Source organism: Oncorhynchus gorbuscha, linkage group LG16 (genome assembly GCF_021184085.1).
Source record: "Oncorhynchus gorbuscha isolate QuinsamMale2020 ecotype Even-year linkage group LG16, OgorEven_v1.0, whole genome shotgun sequence".
Classification (NCBI taxonomy): domain Eukaryota; kingdom Metazoa; phylum Chordata; class Actinopteri; order Salmoniformes; family Salmonidae; genus Oncorhynchus; species Oncorhynchus gorbuscha.
This window is the reverse complement of record NC_060188.1, coordinates 24,200,926-24,224,877: the sequence shown is the minus strand read 5'-3', so window position 1 is coordinate 24,224,877 and position 23,952 is coordinate 24,200,926. Positions and strand designations below refer to the sequence as shown.

General features: G+C 45.3%; 2 protein-coding genes across 3 annotated transcripts; both read left to right on the top strand.

The window, feature by feature from the left end:
* Positions 1 to 223: 223 nt before the first annotated feature.
* LOC124000159 (protein Wnt-9b-like) lies at positions 224 to 7,834 on the top strand. The gene is made up of 4 exons (XM_046306339.1): positions 224 to 383; positions 1,451 to 1,704; positions 2,552 to 2,817; positions 5,674 to 7,834. The coding sequence occupies exons 1-4, from the start codon at positions 298 to 300 to the stop codon at positions 6,133 to 6,135; spliced, it is 1,068 nt and encodes a 355-aa protein (XP_046162295.1). The 5' UTR covers positions 224 to 297; the 3' UTR covers positions 6,136 to 7,834.
* A 7,890-nt stretch (positions 7,835 to 15,724) lies between these two features.
* LOC124000546 (Golgi SNAP receptor complex member 2-like) lies at positions 15,725 to 23,008 on the top strand. 2 transcript variants are annotated; one of them, XM_046306997.1, is made up of 7 exons: positions 15,725 to 15,889; positions 16,550 to 16,614; positions 18,899 to 19,007; positions 19,667 to 19,799; positions 19,990 to 20,130; positions 20,985 to 21,142; positions 21,349 to 23,008. In XM_046306997.1, exons 1-7 carry the CDS (start codon positions 15,861 to 15,863, stop codon positions 21,404 to 21,406), a joined length of 693 nt encoding a protein of 230 aa, XP_046162953.1. In that variant the 5' UTR covers positions 15,725 to 15,860; the 3' UTR covers positions 21,407 to 23,008. The 2 variants fall into 2 exon arrangements, with proteins under 2 accessions (XP_046162953.1, XP_046162954.1); XM_046306998.1 differs by lacking the exon at positions 20,985 to 21,142.
* The last annotated feature ends 944 nt before the right edge of the window (positions 23,009 to 23,952 follow it).

The following is a 23,952-nucleotide window of genomic DNA, read 5'->3' as shown; positions in this document are numbered from 1 at the left end:
AATATGAGGCACAGTAATGACAAAACCCAGACGAATGCTCATCACAGCCAGGTAGATTTGCTACCTGTCACTTCCATCTAAGTGGGGGGCGTTTCCATGGTTGGGGCGGGACGACAAGGGAGTCCAATGGGCGTGTGGCACGATGATGCGCTCTCCAGAGGCCTTGCCTCCCTTGGGACCGCGCCTGCCGCAGTGGACCGAAGTTTGTGTGGGCCACTTAAGAGGTGAGCCTGCCAGACGGCACAGACTTTCCCAGTGCAGAATCAGCGAGATGAAGAGCAGCGTCGATCCGTCATCATGTGCTCTAGGCTCCCAAGGACCGCCTGCCTACTGCGACTCATTGAGCTCTGCATCCTCCTCTCGCACACTGCAGCATATTTTGGGTCAGCCACAACTCCTTTACTGTTTTGTCTCTGAAGATTTATTGTAATTTCCTTACTTCTAACATATACAGCAGATCGATGCCTGTAGGAAATAATGCATGTGATGCGACGTACATTGCCTGCTTATATGATGGAAGCCCAGCGTTCCATGACTATCGTGCGCAATTACGCACGAGACCATAATGTAGGACTGTAAATGTTGACTTGTTTGGATGTTCAAGTCCACAGAGATGACTTATGATTGCATTTTTCTGCTATCTAAAAGTAAACGAAGTAGGCTAGTTTCCAAGGCTGTGTGACAATTTTTCAAATAGGCCTACATCCTCATGACTCCTCCACAAATTTTAATACTATTATTGATAATTATTAATTTGCCAAATACGCCACAGAGCAGAATATTTGAATATTTAAGAAATCCTTTGTATGATCTATGACTTGCTGAGAGTGTGAATGGTTTCTCACGGTCTCTTGACCGCTCGAGTTTGGCACTACCTCAATTCTCTCACTTTTTGGCAATAGTCGAAATTTGTATGAGGGAGCTAATTTCATGCATAAACAGATTTTTTTTTAATATTTTATTTTAAAATTAGAATCCTACACTCAGTTTCCTTTTTTAACATTATTATGTGGTTTTATTAGGCACATGTGGGTAGGACAGACGAAGTCAAATATAGGCCGATATGTGCGTAATTTCACTTTGGAAGCAAATTTAAACATTTTGATATGACTTACTACGTTTATACTTAATTGCGCGTATACCTGTGTGTAGTGTGTCGTTAAAAGCTTGTAGACTCAGCAAGAACGATACATATTGTTTCTATTTATAGGCTATGGCTCTATAAACTAAATGTCATTGTTATGGACACATGTTACAGAAATGACTCTGGAACAACATGTTTTCTTTATTCCCAGGACCACCAGAACGTTGGGTATTATTTATAGGTATTATAGGTTTATAGGTTTATGTTTTCTTGATAAGATTATTTATATGACATTTTCCTTTTGAATTTGGTAACGTCAGTGATAACTATACTGCACTGAATGTATACATTTGTCTCCTTTGAAAGGCTGACAGGCCGAGAGCCCTTGGTCTTTTTGCCTGCCCCGTTCTCCAATGAACCCCCAACGGGAAAAGCTCACCTAAAACAATGCGAGCAGATGACACTGGCCCGTAGGCAGAAACGACTGTGTCGCCGCGAGCCGGGTTTGGCGGAGACGCTGCGTGAATCAGTGCGCCTCAGCCTCTTGGAGTGCCGCTATCAATTCCGGAACGAGCGCTGGAACTGTAGCTTGGACGGCCGCGGGAGTCTTCTGAAAAGAGGTGCAATAATATGTCATTAATTCACAGAGTTCCATGTATTTACACACAGAGAGATATGAGGGAAAGATTTCCATCTGGAGGGACGCATCATGGGAAGCAAGTAAACATGTAGGCCCAATAGCCTAGACTGATGTTGTGTTGTGAATATCGTAAGGTTCAAATTACTACTTCATGATGCAAAGGATTTCTCAAGTGCAACAATGCAATCGATTGAAAATGTAAGTATATTGAATTGATAAATTGACTGTTTTGGGGGTAGGTGAGTGATCTCAAAATAATGAGCCAGGCTAAACACTAGTCTATAGCCTACAACAACAAAAAACTCCACCCCTTATAAAATAATTTTAGAGCATGCTTATGCTATCAGCACGAAGAGCCATGAAAAGGTCAGCATGGAGTTAATTAAGGGCTGAAGAGCCAAAAAGCCCGGTGCTGCGGGGCCTACGAGGGCCCAGTGGTTATTTATATCTCGGAAACCCGCCCAGTTACCAGAGGAAAAGGGCGGCGTGATTACTCACTTTCATCTGGGGGGAAAAAATCCTTTCTAGTCAAAATAAGAATGAATTGGATTAAAATACATCATAGCGATGTCTCTGGGCTAAGCAAATAAGTGCGAAACCAAACCACCGGGAACAGTCAGCAGACGAATCATGACACAACTCTTTAAATGGAGCACTGGAGTAGAAACATGGGAGTAGAATGTAACCAAAATATGTATCTCATGAGCTTGGATGATAGTCTAGTCTTTGCATGTCTGGGCCTAGCCAATTTACGAGGAGTAAACAACATTTACATTTGTATTTTTATTGTAGACTTATTAATTGTTGATGTCATTTGTCTATTCCAGGCTTCAAGGAGACGGCCTTTCTTCTTGCGGTGTCTTCAGCGGCATTGTCCCATGCACTAGCAAAAGCTTGCAGCTCAGGCCGAATGGAGAGATGCACGTGCGATGACTCCCCAGGAATACAGCATCGCGAGGCATGGCAGTGGGGGGTCTGCGGTGACAACTTGAAATACAGCACCAAATTTCTCAAGAAGTTCTTGGGCCAGAAGAGGGTCAGCAAAGACCTGAGGGCGCAGATCGACTCCCACAACATTAACGTCGGAATCCGGGTGAGTGAGTGTTGACATGTGCATAAGCTCAAGCAAAACAACAAGAAGCCCATTAAGCATTTGTGAGTGACACTATTGTGGCATAAGTTAATTTTTTCAAAAGAGAAAGGTGTAAGCCTATGCCAGTAGTGAGTAGTTTCCTCCCAAGCATCATAAACATATCAGCCAATAACAGCTCACTTTTAGACCTACCAGCAGTAGACAACCCCAACACTGCTTACCATACAATGCACTCTTCAAACAGAGGCAGCAGGGACTGTGTGACTTTACCAGGTCTCTCAAGTCCTTGCCCATATATCTCATCCAGTGCCAGTAGTCCACTCCCCCTGCATGGTGTCTCCCTTCCTGTAGCCCTGGTGGATAGATAGCTACTGGGCCTGGGCTGGTTGAGGCTGAGGGAGGCAGCAAGTACCAGGGATAGGAGAGGAGACAGACTGCTGTCAGATCCCTGTAGCCAGGTGTTCCAATGCAGGCATGATAAAGCTTGCTGTGTGGGCCCACAGAAAATGAAAGGTTTCCCGTCAGAGAGAACAATTATAACTGTTGCCTCTTTTAATATACGAGCAAGCATTTTTTCCACTTACTGTATGGCGCTGAACTATGCTCTTCTCCATAAATCCACAATGTTCATACGGTAACACTATGTGTGTATTTCTGTGTGTAGCTTAGACACAGCCAGCCCCAAGGCTCTTCCCCTTTACCTTTCAAACTGAGGCAGCAGGCCCTTCAGAGGGAGAGAGAGCGAGGGAGAGATAAAAACAACAGGATGAACTGAAGTAGTCTATCTTATCTTATCTTTATTGAGTGTGGTGTTTTCCTCACCTTCCACCTATCCGGCTCAGTAGAGACCCGGAGGTGGTTGTTTTTTCACAACACCCCCCTCTAACCCTCATCCCTCAGTAATGTTCTGAGATGCCCCTGAGGGGTTCATACCTGTGTAGGGCGGAACTCGGCAGAACTCTTCAACCCTGAAGTAGCCCCTGGGTCTCCCCCTCCCCGTAAGGATGACCCCCATGCCGAATGACCTGTCTCTGGCCCCCACCCAGTTAGAGTCTCTCTGGCTGAGTGCCTCAGCGCTGGTACCCCCACCCCACCACCACCAAGCTCAGTGAACTTTTGAACGAAGGCAGGGCACCATCCTTCGGCCTTCTAACCCAAACTCTCTAACTGTTTAAGCTTTTTAAACTCTTATGATCGTTTTCCGTGCACACACACACACACACACACACACACACACACACACACACACACACACACACACACACACACACACACACACACACACACACACACACACACACACACACACACACACACACACACACACACACACACACACACACACACACACACACACACACACAAAGAACAAGGTGGAAAGATTCTGCTGTCTGTCTGTGATGCCTGTCTCTAATGCCCCAGGCTTCATAGGAGAAAGAGAGGAGAGAAGCAGTGAGAAAGAGCTAGTTTCAACACATTGAAAAAACGAATCCGCAGGCGCTGTCTAAATGTGAGACGTCAGGTGAATGAAATACTGCATGGCGAACAGTCTCCCTAATCCATCATCTCAACCGTTCATACTGAGTTAAACTAAAGAATGACTAGCCCCATACCATCTGACCCCCGCCCCACCAACCCACCCTGCAGGAAACTGTCCAGATTTATTTATAAAAAATAAAAATAAAACTTTATTTAACTAGGTAGGCCAGTTGAGAACAAGTTCTCATTTACAACTGCGACCGGGCCAAGATAAAGCAAAGCCGTGCGACAAAAACAACAACACAGAGTTACACAAACAGAGGAACAGTCAATAACACAATAGACAAATCTATGTATATTGTGTGCAAATGTGGAAGAGTAGGGAGCTAAAGGCAATAAATAGGCCATAGAGGCTAAATAATAACAATTTAGCATTAACACTGGAGTGATAGATGTGCAGATGATGATGTGCAAGTAGAGATACTGGGGTGCAAAAGAGCAAGAGGATAAGTAACAATATGGGGATGAGGTAGTTGGGTGTGCTATTTACAGATGGGCTGTGTACAGGTACAGTGATCGGGAAGCTGCTCTGACTGCTGATGCTTAAAGTTAGAGAGGGAGATATAAGACTCCAGCTTCAGTGATTTTTGCAATTAGTTCCAGTCATTGGCAGCAGAGAACTGGAAGGAAAGGCGACCAAAGGAAGTGTTGGCTTTGGGGATGACCAGTGAAATATAACTGCTGGAGCGAGGACTACGGGTGGGTGTTGTTATGGTGACCAGTGAGCTGAGATAAGGCGGTGCTTTACCTAGCAAAGACTTATAGATGACCTGGAGCCAGTGGGTTTGGGGACGAATATGTAGTGAGGGCCAGCCAACGAGAGCATACAGGTCACAGTGGTGGGTAGTATATGGGGCTTTGGTGACAAAACGGATGGTTTCCAGTGTGCTGAGTAGAGTGTTGGAGGCTATATTGTAAATGACATTGCTGAAGTCAAGGAAAATAGGAAGCCAATTCTAGATTTAATTTTGGATTGGAGATGCTTAATGTGAGTCTGGAAGGAGAGTTTACAGTCTAACCAGACACCTAGGTATTTGTAGTTGTCCACATATTCTAAGTCAGAACCGTCCAGAGTAGCAATGCTAGTCGGGCGGGAGGGTGCGGGCAGCAATCGGTTGAAGAGCATGCACTTAATTTTACTAGCATTTAAAAGCAGTTGGAGGCCACGGAAGGAGTGTTGTATGGCATTGAAGCTCGGCACCAACGATAGGCACCAACGATAAGAGCCCAGCTAATGAATCAGACTGAATAAACTGACATCTCACTCTCTTCCCCTTCCTCCTCATCACCCTCCTTTCCCCCCTCCTTCCTTTTCAGGCAGTGAAGAGTGGCCTGAAGACTACCTGTAAGTGTCACGGCGTCTCCGGTTCCTGTGCCGTGCGGACCTGCTGGAAGCAGCTGTCCCCGTTCCACGACACCGGGCGGCTGCTCAAGTTCCGCTACGACACGGCTGTGCGTGTGCTGAGTGTTACCAACGAGGCCACCGGGGAGACAGAGCTGGCGGGGCCGCGTCGCCATGGCCAGAGCCACCGGTCCACTGACCTGGTGTTCCTGGAGGACTCCCCCAGCTTCTGCAGGCCGTCACGCTACTCTCCCGGCACGGCCGGACGCTCCTGTGCCAAGGACACCAGCTGCCAGAGCCTTTGCTGCGGGCGCGGCTACAACACGGCCATGCACCTCACCACCCTCTCCTGCCATTGTCAGGTGCGCTGGTGCTGCCATGTAGAGTGCCAAACCTGTGTCAGGGAGGAGGAAGTGTACACCTGCAAAAATACCTGAAAAGGGGGAGAGAGAGAGAAAGATGGGGTGAGGAAAACGGCAACACACTGAGAGAACATTCAAAATGGCAGGGCTAGAACCACTCAGACATTTCTCTTGATAAATTGAAGGGTTTGACTTTTAAACATACCCTTACCTGCCTGTTCTGAACTGATAACTGTTTTGGGAAGCATAGGAATGGAACAAGGTCATAATGTTGTTGGTAGTTTGCCACTTGTTGGAATTGAACATGCGCTGTCTCCTCAGAGGAGGCAGTATCAAGACCACTTTCTGCTTTGCTCTTACTGAATGCACTGACATCACAGACCTTAAGTGAGAAGGAGAGAGGGTTGCCTTGCTGGACAGTTATGGGCAGGGAAAGGGCTCTTCACAAGGTACTGGAATGAACAGGTCACCATCATTATTTGGCAGCATCATCTCCGTGGGAGTGCTGACAGTTCCATTGGTCCTGTCCTCTTTTCGGTCTGTTCCTTAGTCAGTTTGTCTAACTGCTACTATGCTGCAGTGCTTATATCAAGATTTAGAGCATTTCCAAAGCGCCAGTAAATGCCAAAAAGGAATCTAGAGCCTCTTGACTTCTGTCTCTGTCTGCCTGGATGTCTCATTTGCTGTTTGCTGGTCTCTTTATTTGCTGTGAGAGCAGTCTTAAGGGTTCATTCAATAAATGAAGCACTTATGTTGGCCATGTTATGTATAGTACGTTACTCCTTTGCTTTAAGGTGAGAAATGTATCTGGGTTAATACTGATATCCACCACACACCTTAAAAAGTCCCATTGAATCACTGGATGTCTGAACATGGAATGTTAGTGCAGGTTGCCTATAATCATAGCTAGTTAGTATGTAATTTATGACTAAATGCAGTCATAGGGTTATTGTGTGGTAAAGTAGACCTGTTGTCTTTTGTGAGAATGTCTATGATAATACTACATGTTTGACATTGTTAATACAGTAAAGGAAACATTCAAAGGAAATTGCACTCAAACTAAGGGAAACTCCAAACACTGTACATAAAAACGGCTATGCAAAGTTCTTCTCTTGCTCACACTGTAAAGAACTTTGCTCTATTTTTTATTTATAAGTGGGCATGTCTGCACGCACTGTGCTGTGCTTTCAAGTGTGTTCCCCTGACCAAATCAAACCGTTTTCTCTACAGTCTAATTCAGGCACATCTTTGTTCTCTAATGTCTTTGAAATGGCCCAATCATGCTGCTTGTTTTCTCAATTACCAATCAGAGAAAATAGCCATATTTGACTCCGTCATTCCTCCAGCTCTCCATGCCAGACCTCTGTGTCTGTCCGTGGGTTAGGGTTGAAGGTCCAGATCTGCCCCTAGGGCTTTTAGGCACCCATTTATGTTTCCAATATTTTACAATCGTTTCAGTTCCCTGTGCCAGTGTTTATTTTCTTGTTTATGCAGAGATATAGAGTTATGTACATGGATATAACTCATATCAGGCTCAAAGCATATTAGACAGTGGAATCGTATATATCTCTACCTCATCAGGTCTTTGGGCAATTATCATAATGATTTGTTTGCCTTGCAAATACTTCCTTGTGTCTGTCATGAAACTAAAGTCAAACTTTTAGATCAATGTACAATTCCTTTAAACTTGGTCATAGCTGTATACTGTAACAATATTATTTACATTGTGACATACTGTATATTCTTATTTAAAAGCAATTAAAATAAATCTACATATACATTTGTAAAAAAATGTCTTTGTCTCCATTAATAGTTACTATAAGTAATGATCAGGCTTGTTACCTGTTTCTATATTTTACTTTCTGGTCTTAAAATGAAAGTATGGGAGCTTTGTGGTAGTAACTTCTCTTTCTTTCATCCTGATCCATTTCTGTCTCCCTTTCCCTATCTCTGTATGTCTCTCTCTCACACACACACACACACACACACACACACACACACACACACACACACACACACACACACACACACACACACACACACACACACACACACACACACACACACACACACACACACACACACACACACACACACACACACACACACACACACACATCAATCACAGAATCACAGTCACAAAAGATACGGCCATACACCTGCCCTGAGCTCCGCACACGAGCAGTCTCTCTCCAGCAAAACCACTTCCTGATTGTGCTGCCCTGCCCTCCTTTTCATCTGAAAGGACTGTGGTCTCAGTGCATCACTCTCAACCACCAACTGCCCAACACATGCAGGGGGAGGAGAGCAGCACGCACACATACAGGTGTTCTGCCTCTGGCACAACAGGCCAGCCATGATGACAACAATAATGATGATGATGTCAAAGATGATGATGCAGAAGAATGTTGTCTACAGAATGTTTTTTTCTCCCTTTGACCTCAATATACAGTGCGCCCCTCAAAGGGCAAAAGGTCATATGTAACCCTGATGATTAGAAATGAAATATTCATACCTGTGAGAGAAGGCTCTCCACTGAGAACCAAATCACACAGAGGCTTATTTTTTGAGATCTTGCTACATTTAAAGTGTGTTGTGTCCTGGAGCTTTTGATGTTTATCTCTGATCACAGTGATTAGACATGAGCCTTCTCTGCTCCAACATAATGAGGTCTGCTCTATTAAAACATCCAACAGGTCACAGGTTGACACGAGCAGACTGCTGGCTCGTATAGGACCCCACCTAATGACTGTTTATCAATATTGACCTTTATTACATCAAATAAGAGGGGGGTGAAGAGGGAGAGAGAGTGGGAGAGAAAGGACGGGAACGCAAGGACAAGACGGAAGGATGTGTCGTTGACTTGCGAGCCGGACGAGGGGCGATGGAGAGATATGGAGAGAAACATAAAGAGAGAGAAGTCGATGGAAGGATGAGACGGGGGGGAATCATTTGGAGCCCAGGAGGCTGATCTCCTGCTGCTGCTGTTGTTGTTTTATAATGAACTCCTAAAGCCTTCATTTCCCCCAATGCCCTGAGTGGAGGGGGCTGCTGAGTCCACTGCCATCTTCTCACGCACAAGCCCCCAAGGACAGGACTGAGGCAGCTCCGAGTTGGGAGTCTGGGGAGCTTCAGATGGGGGGGGGGTAACATACATGTGTGTGTGATTGTATTTCTATGTGCAGACTGAAAACCGCAAGGTGGGGGAAGATAATTGTTTTTGCATATGTGTGTGTGTGCACCTGTGGTTAGCATAATGAGAGTGGTGTGCGTGTGTGTTTATAGTCCCAGTGTTCATGTGCGGGTGTGTGAGGGTGGCCAGGAGGGCTGGATGTGCTCAAACTCTTCACTGTCATCCTGAAACACAACAGAGGCGTGAATGACATACACAATGTAGGGTGACGGTGGCAGTAACACTATCCGCCTTGTGTCTCTGTTGGCCGGGTTCAGTGGGCGGTGACTATGCTGGGCTGGGCTCTGGAAATGTGTCATGCTCTGATGGATGAAGATGAATTGAGCTCTGGGGCCTGGACATTTTGATGCATGTATTTGTATGATACATTTGCGTTGCTTAGCGAATGCCCTTATCCATAGCAACATACATAACTTTCAGGTTTATATATTACTTATTTGTACAATAACAACAGATGTTAACTGGAGTGTAGCGGGTTAGGTAGCTAGGTACCTTGCTCCAGGATACATACATTCATATGGCAAGGTCCCCTCCTGTAATTTGAACCCTCGGGTCAAAAGTCTAGTCTCTGTCACATCTCCTTCTCTAAGGAGAGGGTACTGCAGAATAGCATCAGTATGTATTCCCAAACCACCAAACCAGGCCACACCCTCCCCAGCCCTGGCAAAATGGAAGTGATGAAGGGATGAACAGAGCGATGGATTGGGTGAAGGAGAGCGGGAGAGAGAGCGAGAGGGTTGGGGAATACGGCATGGGGTAGGAATTTGGAATGTGAAATGACTAATGCAATTGCTCAACCCACAACAAGAACATACAATGCCTAGAGCCATGACAGGGCTGAGTGCATACCTCTATGGAGGGGCCTACCACTGAAGTATAGGTGGCTGGATGGGGAGTTACTACTGGTGGTTGACTGGGAGTCTGTTGATGATTCTGGATATAAATAGGTGTTAGGGTAACTTGTGCTGTAGCATGGGTGTCAGCAGAGGAGACATGGGCATTTTACTGATGACCTTTGAGGCAAAAGTGAGCTCTACTGAAGGTTCTCCAGGTAGAACTCATGAAAGTCCTACTATGCTGTGTTTGTGTTTTGTATAACTCTGAGTTGTCTGACACTGTTTTCTGATACGGTCATGTCATAATCCACATTTCCTGTTGCTGCAGGATTATTTTCCTGCTGGAGCAAACTTGCTCAAATTAAGATCCTACATTTGTAAGCTCTTGGCAATCCCTTCCTTCATGTCTCAGGGCTGCTGAGGGCTGGGAAACTGGTGGGGGAGTCTGTTCCCATGAGCCCCATGGCTGCAGTGGAGGAACACCTGGAGCACCAACACAGCTGTTTGCTCTGCAGTGAAGGTGATAGGAGACCACAATAAGCCCCCTTATACGTCCCTATCTGACTCTCCCTGTCTCCCACTTTCTCTCAGCTCCATGATGTGCACACACAAATACAAAGAAGCACAACACACACACACACACACACTACACTGACTCTCACACAAAACCCATACACATTCACAGACACTACATACACACGCACGCATACTGACACAACCACACACTTTTACACTAATCATATGCTGCTGCTAATCTGTTCTTTATTTTACTTTTATTATAATCTATAATCTGATATCTGGATGCCTAGTTACTTTACCCTGCCTTCATGTACATGTCTATCTCAAATACCTCTGCACATTGATCTGGTACTGGTACTCCCCGTATATATCTCCATTCTTGTGTATTTCATTCTTTTTGTGTTACTATTTTTCAACTTTGCATCGTTGTAAGAAAGCATTTCACAGTTAAGTCTACACCTGTTGTATTCGATGCATGTGACAAATCAAATTTGACACACACACACACGCAACAGTGTAGGCCTGACCTCCATTACAAGCACAAACAAAGTTTTCCCAGATCAACAAAGTCCAGAACAGGAAAATAGAGATAAGGTCCAGAGCTCTGTGTTCTCAACACATGACATCTGGTGCTGCTATGAACTCATACGTTTATTCATACTGTATGGGATATTTACATTCATGTGGTATTACCTGAAATTCTATTTAATTGTAAAACTAAGATTTTTTGTTGTTCTTGAAAGATTACCTTTTGTACAGATGTAGGATCTTTATATGAACCAGTTTGCTACAGCAGGAAAATAATCCTGCAGCAACAGGACATTTTGTGTAAGGGTTGATACATTTGTCGTTAGGGCAAATCAAGTCTGACATTTTAAAGTGGAAAATACAAACTTTAGAATACTTTTTTAAAACCTTGAATAAACTATACATTTGCATTTCCTGCTGTGTGGGAAAATTCTTAGCAACAAAAGAGTGATCAAATTAAGATCCTATATCTGTAAAATCAAACCTCTAAAGTATTGGATAATAATCAAATATGTGGACACATAAGTGTTAGTTTGAAACCAATTCCCCAATTCAGTCATTTCAGCATCACAATTCAAGTATTCATCAATCTATCATCTATATTTTCTTTTGACTTCCTCAAAACCACATTTTAAGACTCATTGACACATATGACTTGATGATGAGAGTGTGATTAAACCCTTGTGCATGACTGTGGATAGGAAGCTGTCACTCCGTGTAATGCTACTGGCAGGCAGGGGAAGCCCGGTGAGGAGCCCGGTGAAGAGAGCAGAGTGCAGCGAGACATCATGTCATCCAGTCATGGGGGTGGACATGATCTCTCATCCTCACCGAGACAGCACATGCTCCGGGGTCTAGGTGTCACCACTCCTAGGTGGTATGGCCACAGGGCTGTGTGTGTGTGTGTGTGAGGCTGACAGCTGCATGATCCACGCTCCCTGTGCTCTCTCAGGCCAGAAAGGCAGCAGGTAGAGGGGGGCGAGAGACGGAGAGAGAAGGGGAGAGTGAGAATGAGAGACTCACCAGTATCTTCAGGGCAGTCATTTCACCACCTCCTATCTCTGGGTGGGCGCGCCCCTCTCACCCCTCTCACCTCTACACACTGGTGTGCTCCATTACAGCCAAAGAGCAGAAACAAATGCAGGTTGAACCCCTCTCCTTGGTCCCCATAGACACAGAGACCTTATGAATTCTCCCTCTCTTTTTTGACAGGTACTCATCTGCTTTCATTCAACCCCTCATCACGGCTTCAAAGACAAACTGATCATTTCCCTCAGGAGAATGAGAAGATCAGTTGCCTTCCAAAAAATGACTGGTATCCAAACATCGTTGCCCTGAAGCAATTTAGCTCGTCATAATTGGGCTCTTCATTTTGTCTCTCCGGGGCTATGATTGTAGAGTTATAATGTATTATTTTGCCTGAGAAGGATCGTTCAGTGCATTAAATATAAGTGATTTAATAACATATCATTTTCCCTTTATGTTTAAAACAAAGGCATAGGGGACTCATTCAGTGGGACGGTTGAGTTCCTCCACATAACAACAGTGCTGCTGCCATGGTGTCTAGCCAGGAGAGGGAGACTGATCCGGCTCAAAATCCGCTCCAGTTCCAGGAAACTGCTTTTGACGGCCCCAGGGATCCAGCGCTGGCATCAGAAAATAGGGTGTCTTACTGGTGGTTCAGAAAAGGGGCCACACACACACAGGACTAAACATCTCCACCATCCATCTTCACACTAGACCTATCCTGATAACCTCAACAACAAACCCGAATTCAACTCTACCTACACAGTTCTTCTTTGTCTCGTTCCCTATAGGTGGGTTCAGTGACTGATGTACCTGAATGTAACAGAATAGGGGAGTTGAGCAGGAGCGGGGTTGAAATGGACACATGATGATGACTTGGTCAATCAGAGTGAAGCGAGCATGCTCCACACCTGGAGTCTAGGTGTCAGTATCTGCCTGTGGTGCTCAGGTGTGTGTGTGTGTGTGGGGGGGGGGGCGGTAAACTCAGCTCCTCCTTTCTCCAGGGCTGAAAGATAGAGGACAAACAGTGAGGACCCTATGACCTCAGAAGGGAGGCAAATATGCCTCACATAATCTGCCAAAGGGCTCGTAGGGGCCCTTCCTCTCCTTCTCTACTTGTCTGAGCTACATGTTAAATCCTAACATATCCCACCACTGCCCTGGGGAGGTGTTATGACAACCGAAAATGGTGAGCAGCAAGAGCAAGAAGTGGCTTGAACATGAATCATGTTTTTTGACATGTGGGGGTGGGTTAAAACAGGCCTCTGTTGAGAAGCAAGTAGCCTGGAGAGACAAGTGTCAACCATCAACCAACAGTCTCAGCAAACCATCTCTCTCATGATAGGTCGGTTGTGCTATGTGGGGTAAACAATAACACATTATAGAGACAATAAGAGCCAATTCCCCTGAACATATAGTATCTGTCAATGGAACACCTGCACTTGTTTGGCTGCTCTGCTCATACCCTCATGCATCTCCAGCGGTAGGCTGGTGGAGCGTGGGAGGGAGAGAGAGAGCTGATGTGATTTGTGGTTTTGTAGGGGTGCCAGGGATAGCCCCAGGATGATTCTCTCTTCTGGATCACTAAGGATCCATTGTTAACATCTCAGGGGGGTGAAAAACACCACTCAGTAGCAGCATAATTCTGAGAAATCAAACCACGTCTGTTTCACACACTCATTGAAAGGGAGAGAGAATTCGATGGGCAGCTTAACAAACCATCTGACACTTTACCTCATCCTCATTCATCCTGGGTGCCGCCATTTGTGACTTCTCCCAATCTCATCTGTCCGTGCAAAGTTTGATATCATTATTGTTGGTCTGTCTGTATCCGCGGGCAGAGGAGGGAATCCAGGATGGACAGACAGGTGTATTCCGACACCAATCTGAGGAAAAAGGGATAATTAGACAAAGCCAGGGTGAGCTGACAAAACTTTGCCTGGAGACGTCTTCTCATTAAGTCTTTCCAGTTACATGCGTCTCCCCGTCAACAGATGAGCCCTTATTGGATTGTGAGGAGAGGATGTTTTTTGTGGGAACAGAAAGAACACTGTCTGTGATTCAGATTAAAGGTAAGATATATGACATGTAAAAAGCTGAGAATATCAATCAATCAACTGTATTTATAAAGCCCTTGTTACATCAGCTGATGTCACAAAGTACTGTACAGAAACCCAGCCTAAAACCCCAAACAGCAAGCAATACAGGTGTAGAAGCACAGTGGCTAGGAAAAACTCCCTAGAAAGGCCAGAACCTAGGAAGAAACCTAGAGAGGAACCAGGCTATGAGGGGTGGCCAGTCCTCTTCAGGCTGTACCAGGTGGAGATTATTACAGAACATGGCCAAGATGTTTAAATGTTCATACATGACCAGCAGGGTCAAATAATAATAATCACAGTGGTTGTCGAGGGTGCAACAGGTCAGCACCTCAGGAGAAAATGTCAGTTGGCTTTTCAGAGTATCTCTACCGCTCCTGCTGTCTCTAGAGAGTTGAAAACAGCAGGTCTGGGACATGGTAGCACGTCCGGTGAACAGGTCAGGGTTCCATAGTCGCAGGCAGAACAGTTGAAACTGGTGCAGCATCACAGCCAGGTGGACTGGGGACAGTAAGGAGTCATCAGGCCAGGTAGTCCTGAGGCATGGTCCAATGGTTCAGGTCCTCCCAGAGAGAGAAAGAACGAAAGAAAGAGAGAAAGAGAGAAAAAGAGAAAAAGAGAGAGAATTGGAGAGAGCATTCTTAAATTCACACAGGACACCGGATAAGACAGGAAAATTACTCCAGATATAACAGACTGACCCTAGCCCCTCGACACATAAACTACTGCAGCATAAATACTGGAGGTTGAGACAGGAGGGGTCGGGAGACACTGTGGCCCCATCTGAAAATACCCCTGGACAGGGCCAAACAGGCAGGATATAACCCCACCCACTTTGCCAAAGCACAGCCCCCCACACCACTAGAGGGATATATTCAACCACCAATTTACCAACCTGAGACAAGGCCGAGTATAGCCCACGGATATCTCCCCCACGGGACAACCCAAGGGGGGACCCCAACCCGGACAGGAAGATCACGTCAGTGACTCAACCCACTCAAGTGGCACACCCCTCCTAGGGACGGCATGGAAGAGCACCAGTAAACCAGCCTCTGTAATAGGATTAGAGGCAGAGAATTCCAGTGGAGAGAGGGGAACCGGCCAGGCAGAGACAGCAAGGGCGGTTCGTTGCTCCAGTGCCTTTCCGTTCACCTTCACAAATCAAATTAACCAAAATAGAAACATGATTTAAAAGCATCACTCAAATCTAGAAAGCTCACTTCCACTTCATAAATGTAGGCTATTATCATTCCATATTTTGGTGGTGAAAGGTAAGAGAGAAAACATGAATATGGTTTAAATTACACTAACGTTAAATCATTTTATTTTGGATTTTCCTAAATTTCCGCTTCTACGTTGTTTGATTGGAGCTGTCGAGCTACCTGTACCTGCCTCATAGTGTCGCTGCAGCAGTTCTTTGGCTTTTATCACTCGGTGTAGCTTCCGTTATTCCATTTCCGTACACAAATCTTCTCAACTGATGACGTGTGCTTTGCACAAAAATCCCCTTGTTTTCAGTTTCACAATAAAACCGGATAAAGGTATTCCTCTATAAACCGAGGGTATTTTTTGTGTGGATTGTGTCTTGAAACATAAAGGAAAATGGAAACATTGTACCATCAAACAAATAAGTGAGTGTTCCTGTTCTCTTTCAAAATATTTAAAAAATATTTAAGACCGCTAACGTAGCTCAATTGCCTTACGATATACCGCGTTACTGTAACTAGCTGGCTAGCTAACAACATTTCATGACAAAGATAGTTTTAACCCCTTCCATTAGTGGTCATGATCTATTAGCTAACCAACCAGCTAATATATAGCCATAGATCGATTACCAACAATATTAAACTATCACTACTATAACGGTACGTCGCGTTCAAACCAACTGGGAACTCAAAAATATTTGACTTTAGTGAATTCAAAACTACTAGGAACTCGTAAAAAAACTAGTTCTGACTTGGAAACAGTCATCCTTGGAACAGTCATCCAACTCGGAATTCCAAGTCGGAAACTCATATTTTTAGAGTTCCGACTTTCTGACCTAAAGATCACTGACGTCATGATTTTACCTTTTTCCTGGTAGTCTTGAAAGCACCATTAATTCACTGTCTGGAGTTTACGTATCTAGCGTGTTTATTAAATTGTCACATACCATTGTCTAGTTCCTTGTCTATTCAATAGACCTTTATCTAACATTACGTTTCCATAGAGCTTCCATATAGACCTCTGCTTAATATTTACGGTAGCCTAGGAATAATAATATATCTTTACTCTCTGTCCTCTTTGATCAGGCAAATACAGGAGGTGCAGTCGCTCATGGGACGCCTGGAGAACACAGATCGTCAGTCTGTCCACTGTGAGTTCACTCTTTCTAAATAATGGATCTTCTTTATTCAATGAATGTTGCAAGTGTCAACCTTTGTTCCACCATCCATCATATCTACATTGTACAAAAATAGAAATGCAACATGTAAAGTGTTGGTCAAATGTTTCATGAGCTGAAATGAAATATCCCAGAAATGTTCCATATGCACAAAAAGCTTATTTCTCAAAAATGTGTTTACATCCCTGTTAGTGACCATTTTTCCTTTGCCAAGATAATCCATCCACCTGACAGATGTGACGTATCAAGAAGCTGATTAAACAGCATGATCAATACACAGGTGCACCTTGTGCTGGGGGTCAATAAAATGTCACTCTAAAATGTGCAGTTTTGTCACACAACACAATGCTACAGAAGTCTCAAGTTTTGAGGGAGCGTGCAGTTGGCATGCTGACTGCAGGACTGTCCAACAGAGCTAATGCCAATTGAATGTTTATTTCTCTACAATAAGCTGCCTCCAACGTCGTTTACAGAATTTGGCAGTACGTCCAACTGGCCTCACAACCGCAGACCACATGTAACCAGGCCAGCCCAGGACCTTCACATCTGGCTTCTTCACCTGCGGGATTGTCTGAACCCTGCCACCCAGACAGCTGATGAAACTTTGGGTTTGCACAACCGCAGAATTTCTGCACAAGCTGTCAGAAACTGTATCAGGGAAGCTCATCTGCGTGCTCGTCGCTCTCACCAGGGTCTTGACCTGACTGCAGATATGCGTCGTAACCGACTTCAGTGGGCAAATGATCAACTTTGATGGCCACTGGCATGCTGGAGAAGTGTGCTCTTCACGGATTAATCCTGGTTACAGCTGTACTGGGCAGATTGCAGACAGTGTGTTTGAGTGCCCCGTGGTGGGGTTAGAGTATGGGAAGGCATAAGCTACGGACAACGAGCACAATTGCATTTTATTGATGGGAATTTGAATGCACAGAGATACTGTGACGAGATCCTGAGGCCCATTGTGCCATTAATCCGCCGCCATCACTTCATGTTTCAGCATGATAATGCACAATCCCATGCCGCAAGGATCTGTTCACATTTCTTGGAAGCTGAAAATGTCCCAGTTCTTCCATGGCCTACATACTCAGCAGACACGTCGCCCATTGAGCATGTTTGGGATGCTCTGGATCGACGTGTACGACAGCGCATTCCAGCCAATATCCAGCAACTTCTCACAGCCATTGAAGAGAAGTGGGACCACAATCAACAGCCTGATCAACTCTTTATTCGCGCTGCATTAAGAAAATGGTGGCCAGATACTGGCTGGTTTTATGATCCATGCCCCTACCTTTCTTTTACGGTATCTGTGACCAACAGAGGCATATCTGTATTCCCAGTCATGTGAAATCCATAGATTAGGGCTTAATGAATTTATTTAATTTCACTGATTTCCTTATATGAACTGTAACTCAGTAAAATATTTAAAATGGTTGTGTTTTTATATTTTTGTTAATTATAAATTTGGAATTTACAACTAGGCAGTATTTACATCTTTTCCCCTTCTCCAGTGTTGCGCAGCCCTTTGAGCCAAGCTGTGCCCTGCCTACTGATTGTTTTGGGCGGTGGGCAGGGCGGGCAATGTTCTGTGAGCCAGGCTGGTGCCAGGGCAGGAAGCATAGGGGTGGCGACTGGGAAGAGGGACGACTGGGAAGTCTTCTCTAAAGATAATGGTGGCAGCCAGTGGGCCGCCCAGTCGTGACAATGACATCATCTCGCATGTTAGAGGGTGGAAGGAAGCAGCAGGCGTCCGAGCGAGGAGTCACTCAGTCAGGACGGGAGAGGGCTGGGGACAAGATGGTGCTAGTCCTTTTAAAGGGCAGATAAAAGCTTCCCACAAGCCTAGTGCTGCTGTCACCTTGGAATCAAACGCTATCTAGAATCTCAGCAGTCTGAGAATGAAACGGGTGTAACGATAGATATCTGACTTCAAATAAGAATCAGTGGCTGATTTGTCTTCATGAAGAGATCATGTACAAGGCCCTTTGTTTCAATGGGGATTAACTTCCTCTGCGAAGTTTGAGGAAATAACACATTTGCTTTCATCCCTCTCTTGGATTCACCTGAAACCGTGGGGCTGTATTCCATGGTAGCATGGAATGGGGAAACTAACTACAGTGTGACAAACCACTGACATCATCTGTCTTGTCTGATTTGTTACAATGAAAGTAACTTTAACATTTGATTTTGAATAAGATTGGCCTATTTTGGGAGTGAAACAACTGTTCAGGGTGTGTTTAATTGTGTGTGTGCTCTCCAGTGTTGGAGAACGAGCTGCAGGCCAGAATCGACCAGATCTTCAGCCATTTGGAACGTCTGGAAATCCTGGCTAGCAAAGAACCGCCAAACCGCCGTCAGAACGTCAAACTGTGAGTACTCATAAACTGCATCGGTCACCCAAATACACCAGAGGTGGCGTGGCGATGAATGTGAATGGGTGGGACTGGGACGAGGTCGCAGCTAGATGAAACGGGCAGTGTGTTTCTCATCCCCTGTGGCGACGCGGCTCTGTGAAAACATTCCCTCGGCAGCCCCGTCATTCACCAGCATTCCTGCCGCGTTGGGCAAGGCGTCACTTCAGAGCCGGGTAAACAGGCCCCAGGGGACAAACTGCTGCGCCCCGTCCCACAGCTCTCCTCTGATCTCAGGACAGCCACAGTACGCTGGGGCCGCAGGGCTGAGCCACGAGCAGGTGATGCTCAGGAGGAGGGAGAGAGAGGGGTGGAGGGAGACAGGCCCTCGGGTGTTTCAGCCAGGTGGAGAAGTCAGATTGGGAAGAAGGCAGGCATGTTGACTTATCTTAATGATGATGATAGAAAGCTTTTATTGAGAGCTAGAAGACATCCATACAGTGCATACCAAGGGAGATGTCACGAGTTAGTGAAGAAGGAGTGACTGAACCACAGTCCTGGAATGCTGGATGGAGCTGGAGGCAAAGGCTGCCATTTCTACCCTCTGAAATTTCCTCTGCCATTATTCGGCTGGGGGGGTAAGAAGAATGTGGTCTCTGTCTGTGTCCCCTCCGCAGGCGGGTAGACCAGCTGAAGTATGATGTTCAGCACCTCCAGACGGCGCTGAGGAACTTCCAGCACCGTCGCTACTCACGAGAGACCCAGGACCGAGAGAGGGAGGAGCTCATGAGTCGTACCTTCACCACCAACGTCAGTAGTAGTGGCCCACTCGTCTCCCATGTAGCACTACAGTAATGTCTGCAGTCATGTAATGATAACCTAAAACATGCATACTAACTCTGCTTGACAGACCACAACTGGTGTAACATGGGCAATTAAACCTAAACACATTTGTTAGGGGAACATTGTGTTGAGATGTTACCGGTATTGCCCCCTACAGGATGCAGACACCTCCATCCCCATAGACGAGACGTTGCAGTTAAACTCCAACCTGAACAACGCACACAGAGGCATGGACGACCTCCTGGGCAGCGGCAGCAGCATCCTCACCGGACTCCGGGACCAGAGGGGGACGCTCAAGGTGTGTGTTTCCCCTTACAAATCACATTTCATTTGTCACACGCTTCGTAAACCGCAGGTGTAGACGAACAGTGAAATGCTTACATACGGGCCTTTCCCAACAATGCAGAGAGAAAATATACAGAGAATGAATACACAATGAGTAACGATAACTTGGCTATATACACAGGGTACCAGTACTGAGTTGATGTGCAGGGGTACGATGTAATTGAGGTAGATATGTACATGTAGGTAGGGGTAAAGTGATGAGGCTACAGGATAGATAATAAGCACTAGCAGCAGCGTATGTGATGATTCGAAATAGTGCAAAATGCTGATAGTCCTGGTAGCTATTTGGTTAACTATTTAGCATTCTTATGGCTTGGTGGTAGAAGCTGTTCAGGGTCCTGTTGGTTCCAGACTTGGTGCATCGGTACCGCTTGCCGTGCGGTAGCAGAAATAAGTCTATCACTTGGGGGGCTGGAGTCTTTGACAATCTTTAGGGCCTTCCTCTGACACCGCCTGGTATAGAGGTCCTGGATGGCAGGGAGCTCGGCCCCAGTGATGTGTTGCGCCATACGCACTACCCTTCGTAGTGGATGCCAAGCAGTTGCCATACCAAGCGGTGATGCAGCAAGTCAAGATGCTCTCAATGGTGCAGCTGTAGAACTTTTTGAGGATCTTTCTTTTTTTTTGACACTTTGCCAAGGAACACTGACCGTGACACGGCAGGGCAGGTCCCTGTCGACGGTATCCCAGAGAGAGGAATCAGTATTCCAAAACAAACCCCCGGTTTCTGTCCTCTGTAACGATCACTATGTGTAGTAGAAGTGTGTGGTGCTGGTCGTCAGCAGCAGGCTAAGTACATATTTCCAGGGAGGAGAAGAGATGGTGTTCCTGGTGAAGGCTGCTGTGGGCCTCCTGTTATCAGGGCGTCTGGTGATCAGATGGGCTGGCCGTGAGAAACAGCTGAGGGACAGACCGGGAGGACAGAATGGCTGGGTGTGGTTCCTCAGACAGCCTCTCCCTAATCAGTTGAGTAGAGCTTTGTCATGACCAGGCTAAATGCAGGTTATGATACGACTGTGTTTACAGTATTCCCACAAACAAACAGCAATGAAGCAGAATAGCCATTAATAACTAACTTCAGCTTGTTCTTCAGGAAACAACAGCACAATCAATGGAACTTCAGCAGCTAAAGTTTGATTTCTTTTCTCTCCTCTGTCTTCCCTAAATCAAGGGGACCCACAAGAAGATGCTGGATGTGGCCAACATGCTGGGTCTGTCCAACACGGTGATGAGGCTGATCGAGAAGAGGGCCACCCAGGATAAGTTCATCATGATTGGAGGGATGCTGCTCACCTGTGTGGTCATGTTCCTGGTGGTCAAGTACCTGGGCTGACCATGACCGCAACTGCCACCACAGTTTTGCGTTGGTCTTGGACATTTTTGCACAATAAGCCCATAAGATCTGTGAACGGTGATAAAACAGGCTCGTCTTCTAATCGGAGAGCTCCCTGAAAGTATTGGTTCCGATCGGAAGGCGAGGAATGATCCCTCTTTTAATTTCCATGGGTTTTGTCACCCACTTCTATTTCAACCACTCTTTGTTTGCACCAGGTAAATGGGTGTTAAGCAAGACATATACACTGAGTGTACAACACATTAAGGATGCCTTCCACCTTTTGCCCTCAGAACAGCCTCAGTTCATCTGGGCATGGACTCTACGAGGTATTGAAAGCGGTCCACAGGGATGCTGGCCCATGTTGATTCCAATGCCTCCCACAGTTGTCAAGTTGGCTGGATGTCCTTTGGACGGTGGACCTTTAGTGACGCACACGGGACGCTGATGAGCGTAAAAACAGCGTTGCCGTTCTTGACACAAACCAGTGCGCCCGGCACCTACTACCATACCCTGTTCAAAGGCACTCTTTTGTCTTGCCCATTCAGAGAGTGGCACACATACAATCCATGTCTCAAGGCTTACATTTAAAAAAAAAAAAATCCATATCCTCCATTTATACTGATTGAAGTGGATTTAACAAGTGACATCAATAATGGATCATAGCTTTCACCTGGTCAACCTGTTATGGAAAGAGCAGGCGTCCTTAATGTTTTTGCACTCAATGTCTATACTTTAATTTGACTTCAAACTGAACAACGTGGAACCTTGCATCCATAACTCCAGCTCGCCGACACCTGCCACTCATCCACCTGACGGCCTGTGTGTGAAGCCGTAGGTGGGTGAGATAGAGAACATTTCATGACTGGCTACCTTATTTCAAACTAATTCTCCTTCAAGGTCCATTTCCTTGCCTTAGTCTCCCCTATAATGAGTTCTCCATTGCCTTGCCTTAGTCTCCCCTATAATGAGTTCTCCATTGCCTTGCCTTAGTCTCCCCTATAATGAGTTCTCCATTGCCTTGCCTTAGTCTCCCCTATAATGAGTTCTCCATTTCCTTGTGGTGGTTTCATCTTCACCATCTATTTGAAGCATTATTTGACTGTTTGCTGCTCTTTTCCCCAAAAATGGACAGAAAAAAAGTTCTGGAAATGGATGAAAAGCTGATGTTGCACCTCATCACACATCCTAGTGACACTGCCTGGAGAACACTTATGTCAGATGAACCAATACATGTATGTAGCCCAGGGAGGAAGAGGGCAGTTAACAGGGACCTGTGCACAAGCTACAGACCGATTAGTAAGAACAAAAACACAAAAGTGATGAAATATTCTGCTTGTCATGTTTTCAGAAACTATCTATACAAGGTGTATTGTCGTCACACTTTCAAAATGTAAATTGTCTGGACATTTGCTTGGCCCTAGTCTCACTATGTTAGTGCAACCAAGGTTCAAATTGTAATTCTCTGAAGATCAAAAATTAAACATTTTAAAAACAACTGGTCTTAAATCTGTCTCTGAAGTGTACATTATTTTCCATGTAATCTAGCAATTAAATTAGGTATGGGTCAAAAGCAACAATGGATATAAAGTATACCCCATAGTTTAAATAATTATCTTGCTTAAAATGTCAGATCCTGTCATACAATATGGAGTTTAAGTTTACAGTCAAGCTATTGTTTGGAGGGTTTTCCTTCCACTGTTTGAAATCAAATTACTTTCAAGACTTTAGTACTTGAGGGGACCTATCTGGAGTGTGCATAGGAACCCCTACCATCACATCTGACATGTTAGTAATTTAGCAGACATGCTTATTCAGAACCACTTACAGTCCCGAGTGCATATTTTCATACAATCCATTTTTCACATTTACTTCAAATACAACCCTGGGCGAGCAATAAGCATGTAATGTTGCAGCAGGTAGATAAACTATGGATTAAAAGTTTTACGCTGAAATTAGACGGTCTGACTCCTGGTCTTGATAAACAGCTAGCTGTAAGTGAGGCTACATAACTTGAGCTCTGGCGCCATCTAGTGACAGCTCGGCATTCCATATCCTTCAGAAGAGTCAAAACAGATGTAAAATCTTCTAGACTTGTCCTCTAGTCTAAAAAGGGCTGCTTGTAATGAGAAATTCATTTTCATTGCAGTTTGCCACAGTAAGTAGTGAATGCATGTTTGTGCTGGTATCTGTTACTATAACGTTCCATACTGGATTTCTTTCCCTATGTATTGCTCACAACCCTTACTCATACCACTTAACTATGTTTAGCTGGTGAAGAGTGAAGACAGACATGTAGCAACTCAAAACTCTTTATTTGCTGACGCATCATATTTAAAAAAGACATACCATTGCTGCCTCTTACAGGGCAGTCCCGTCACCCAATCCTTCCCACACAGGATAATAGTTCAGAAAATGTCTTGATAAAGTATTCTTGTCCAT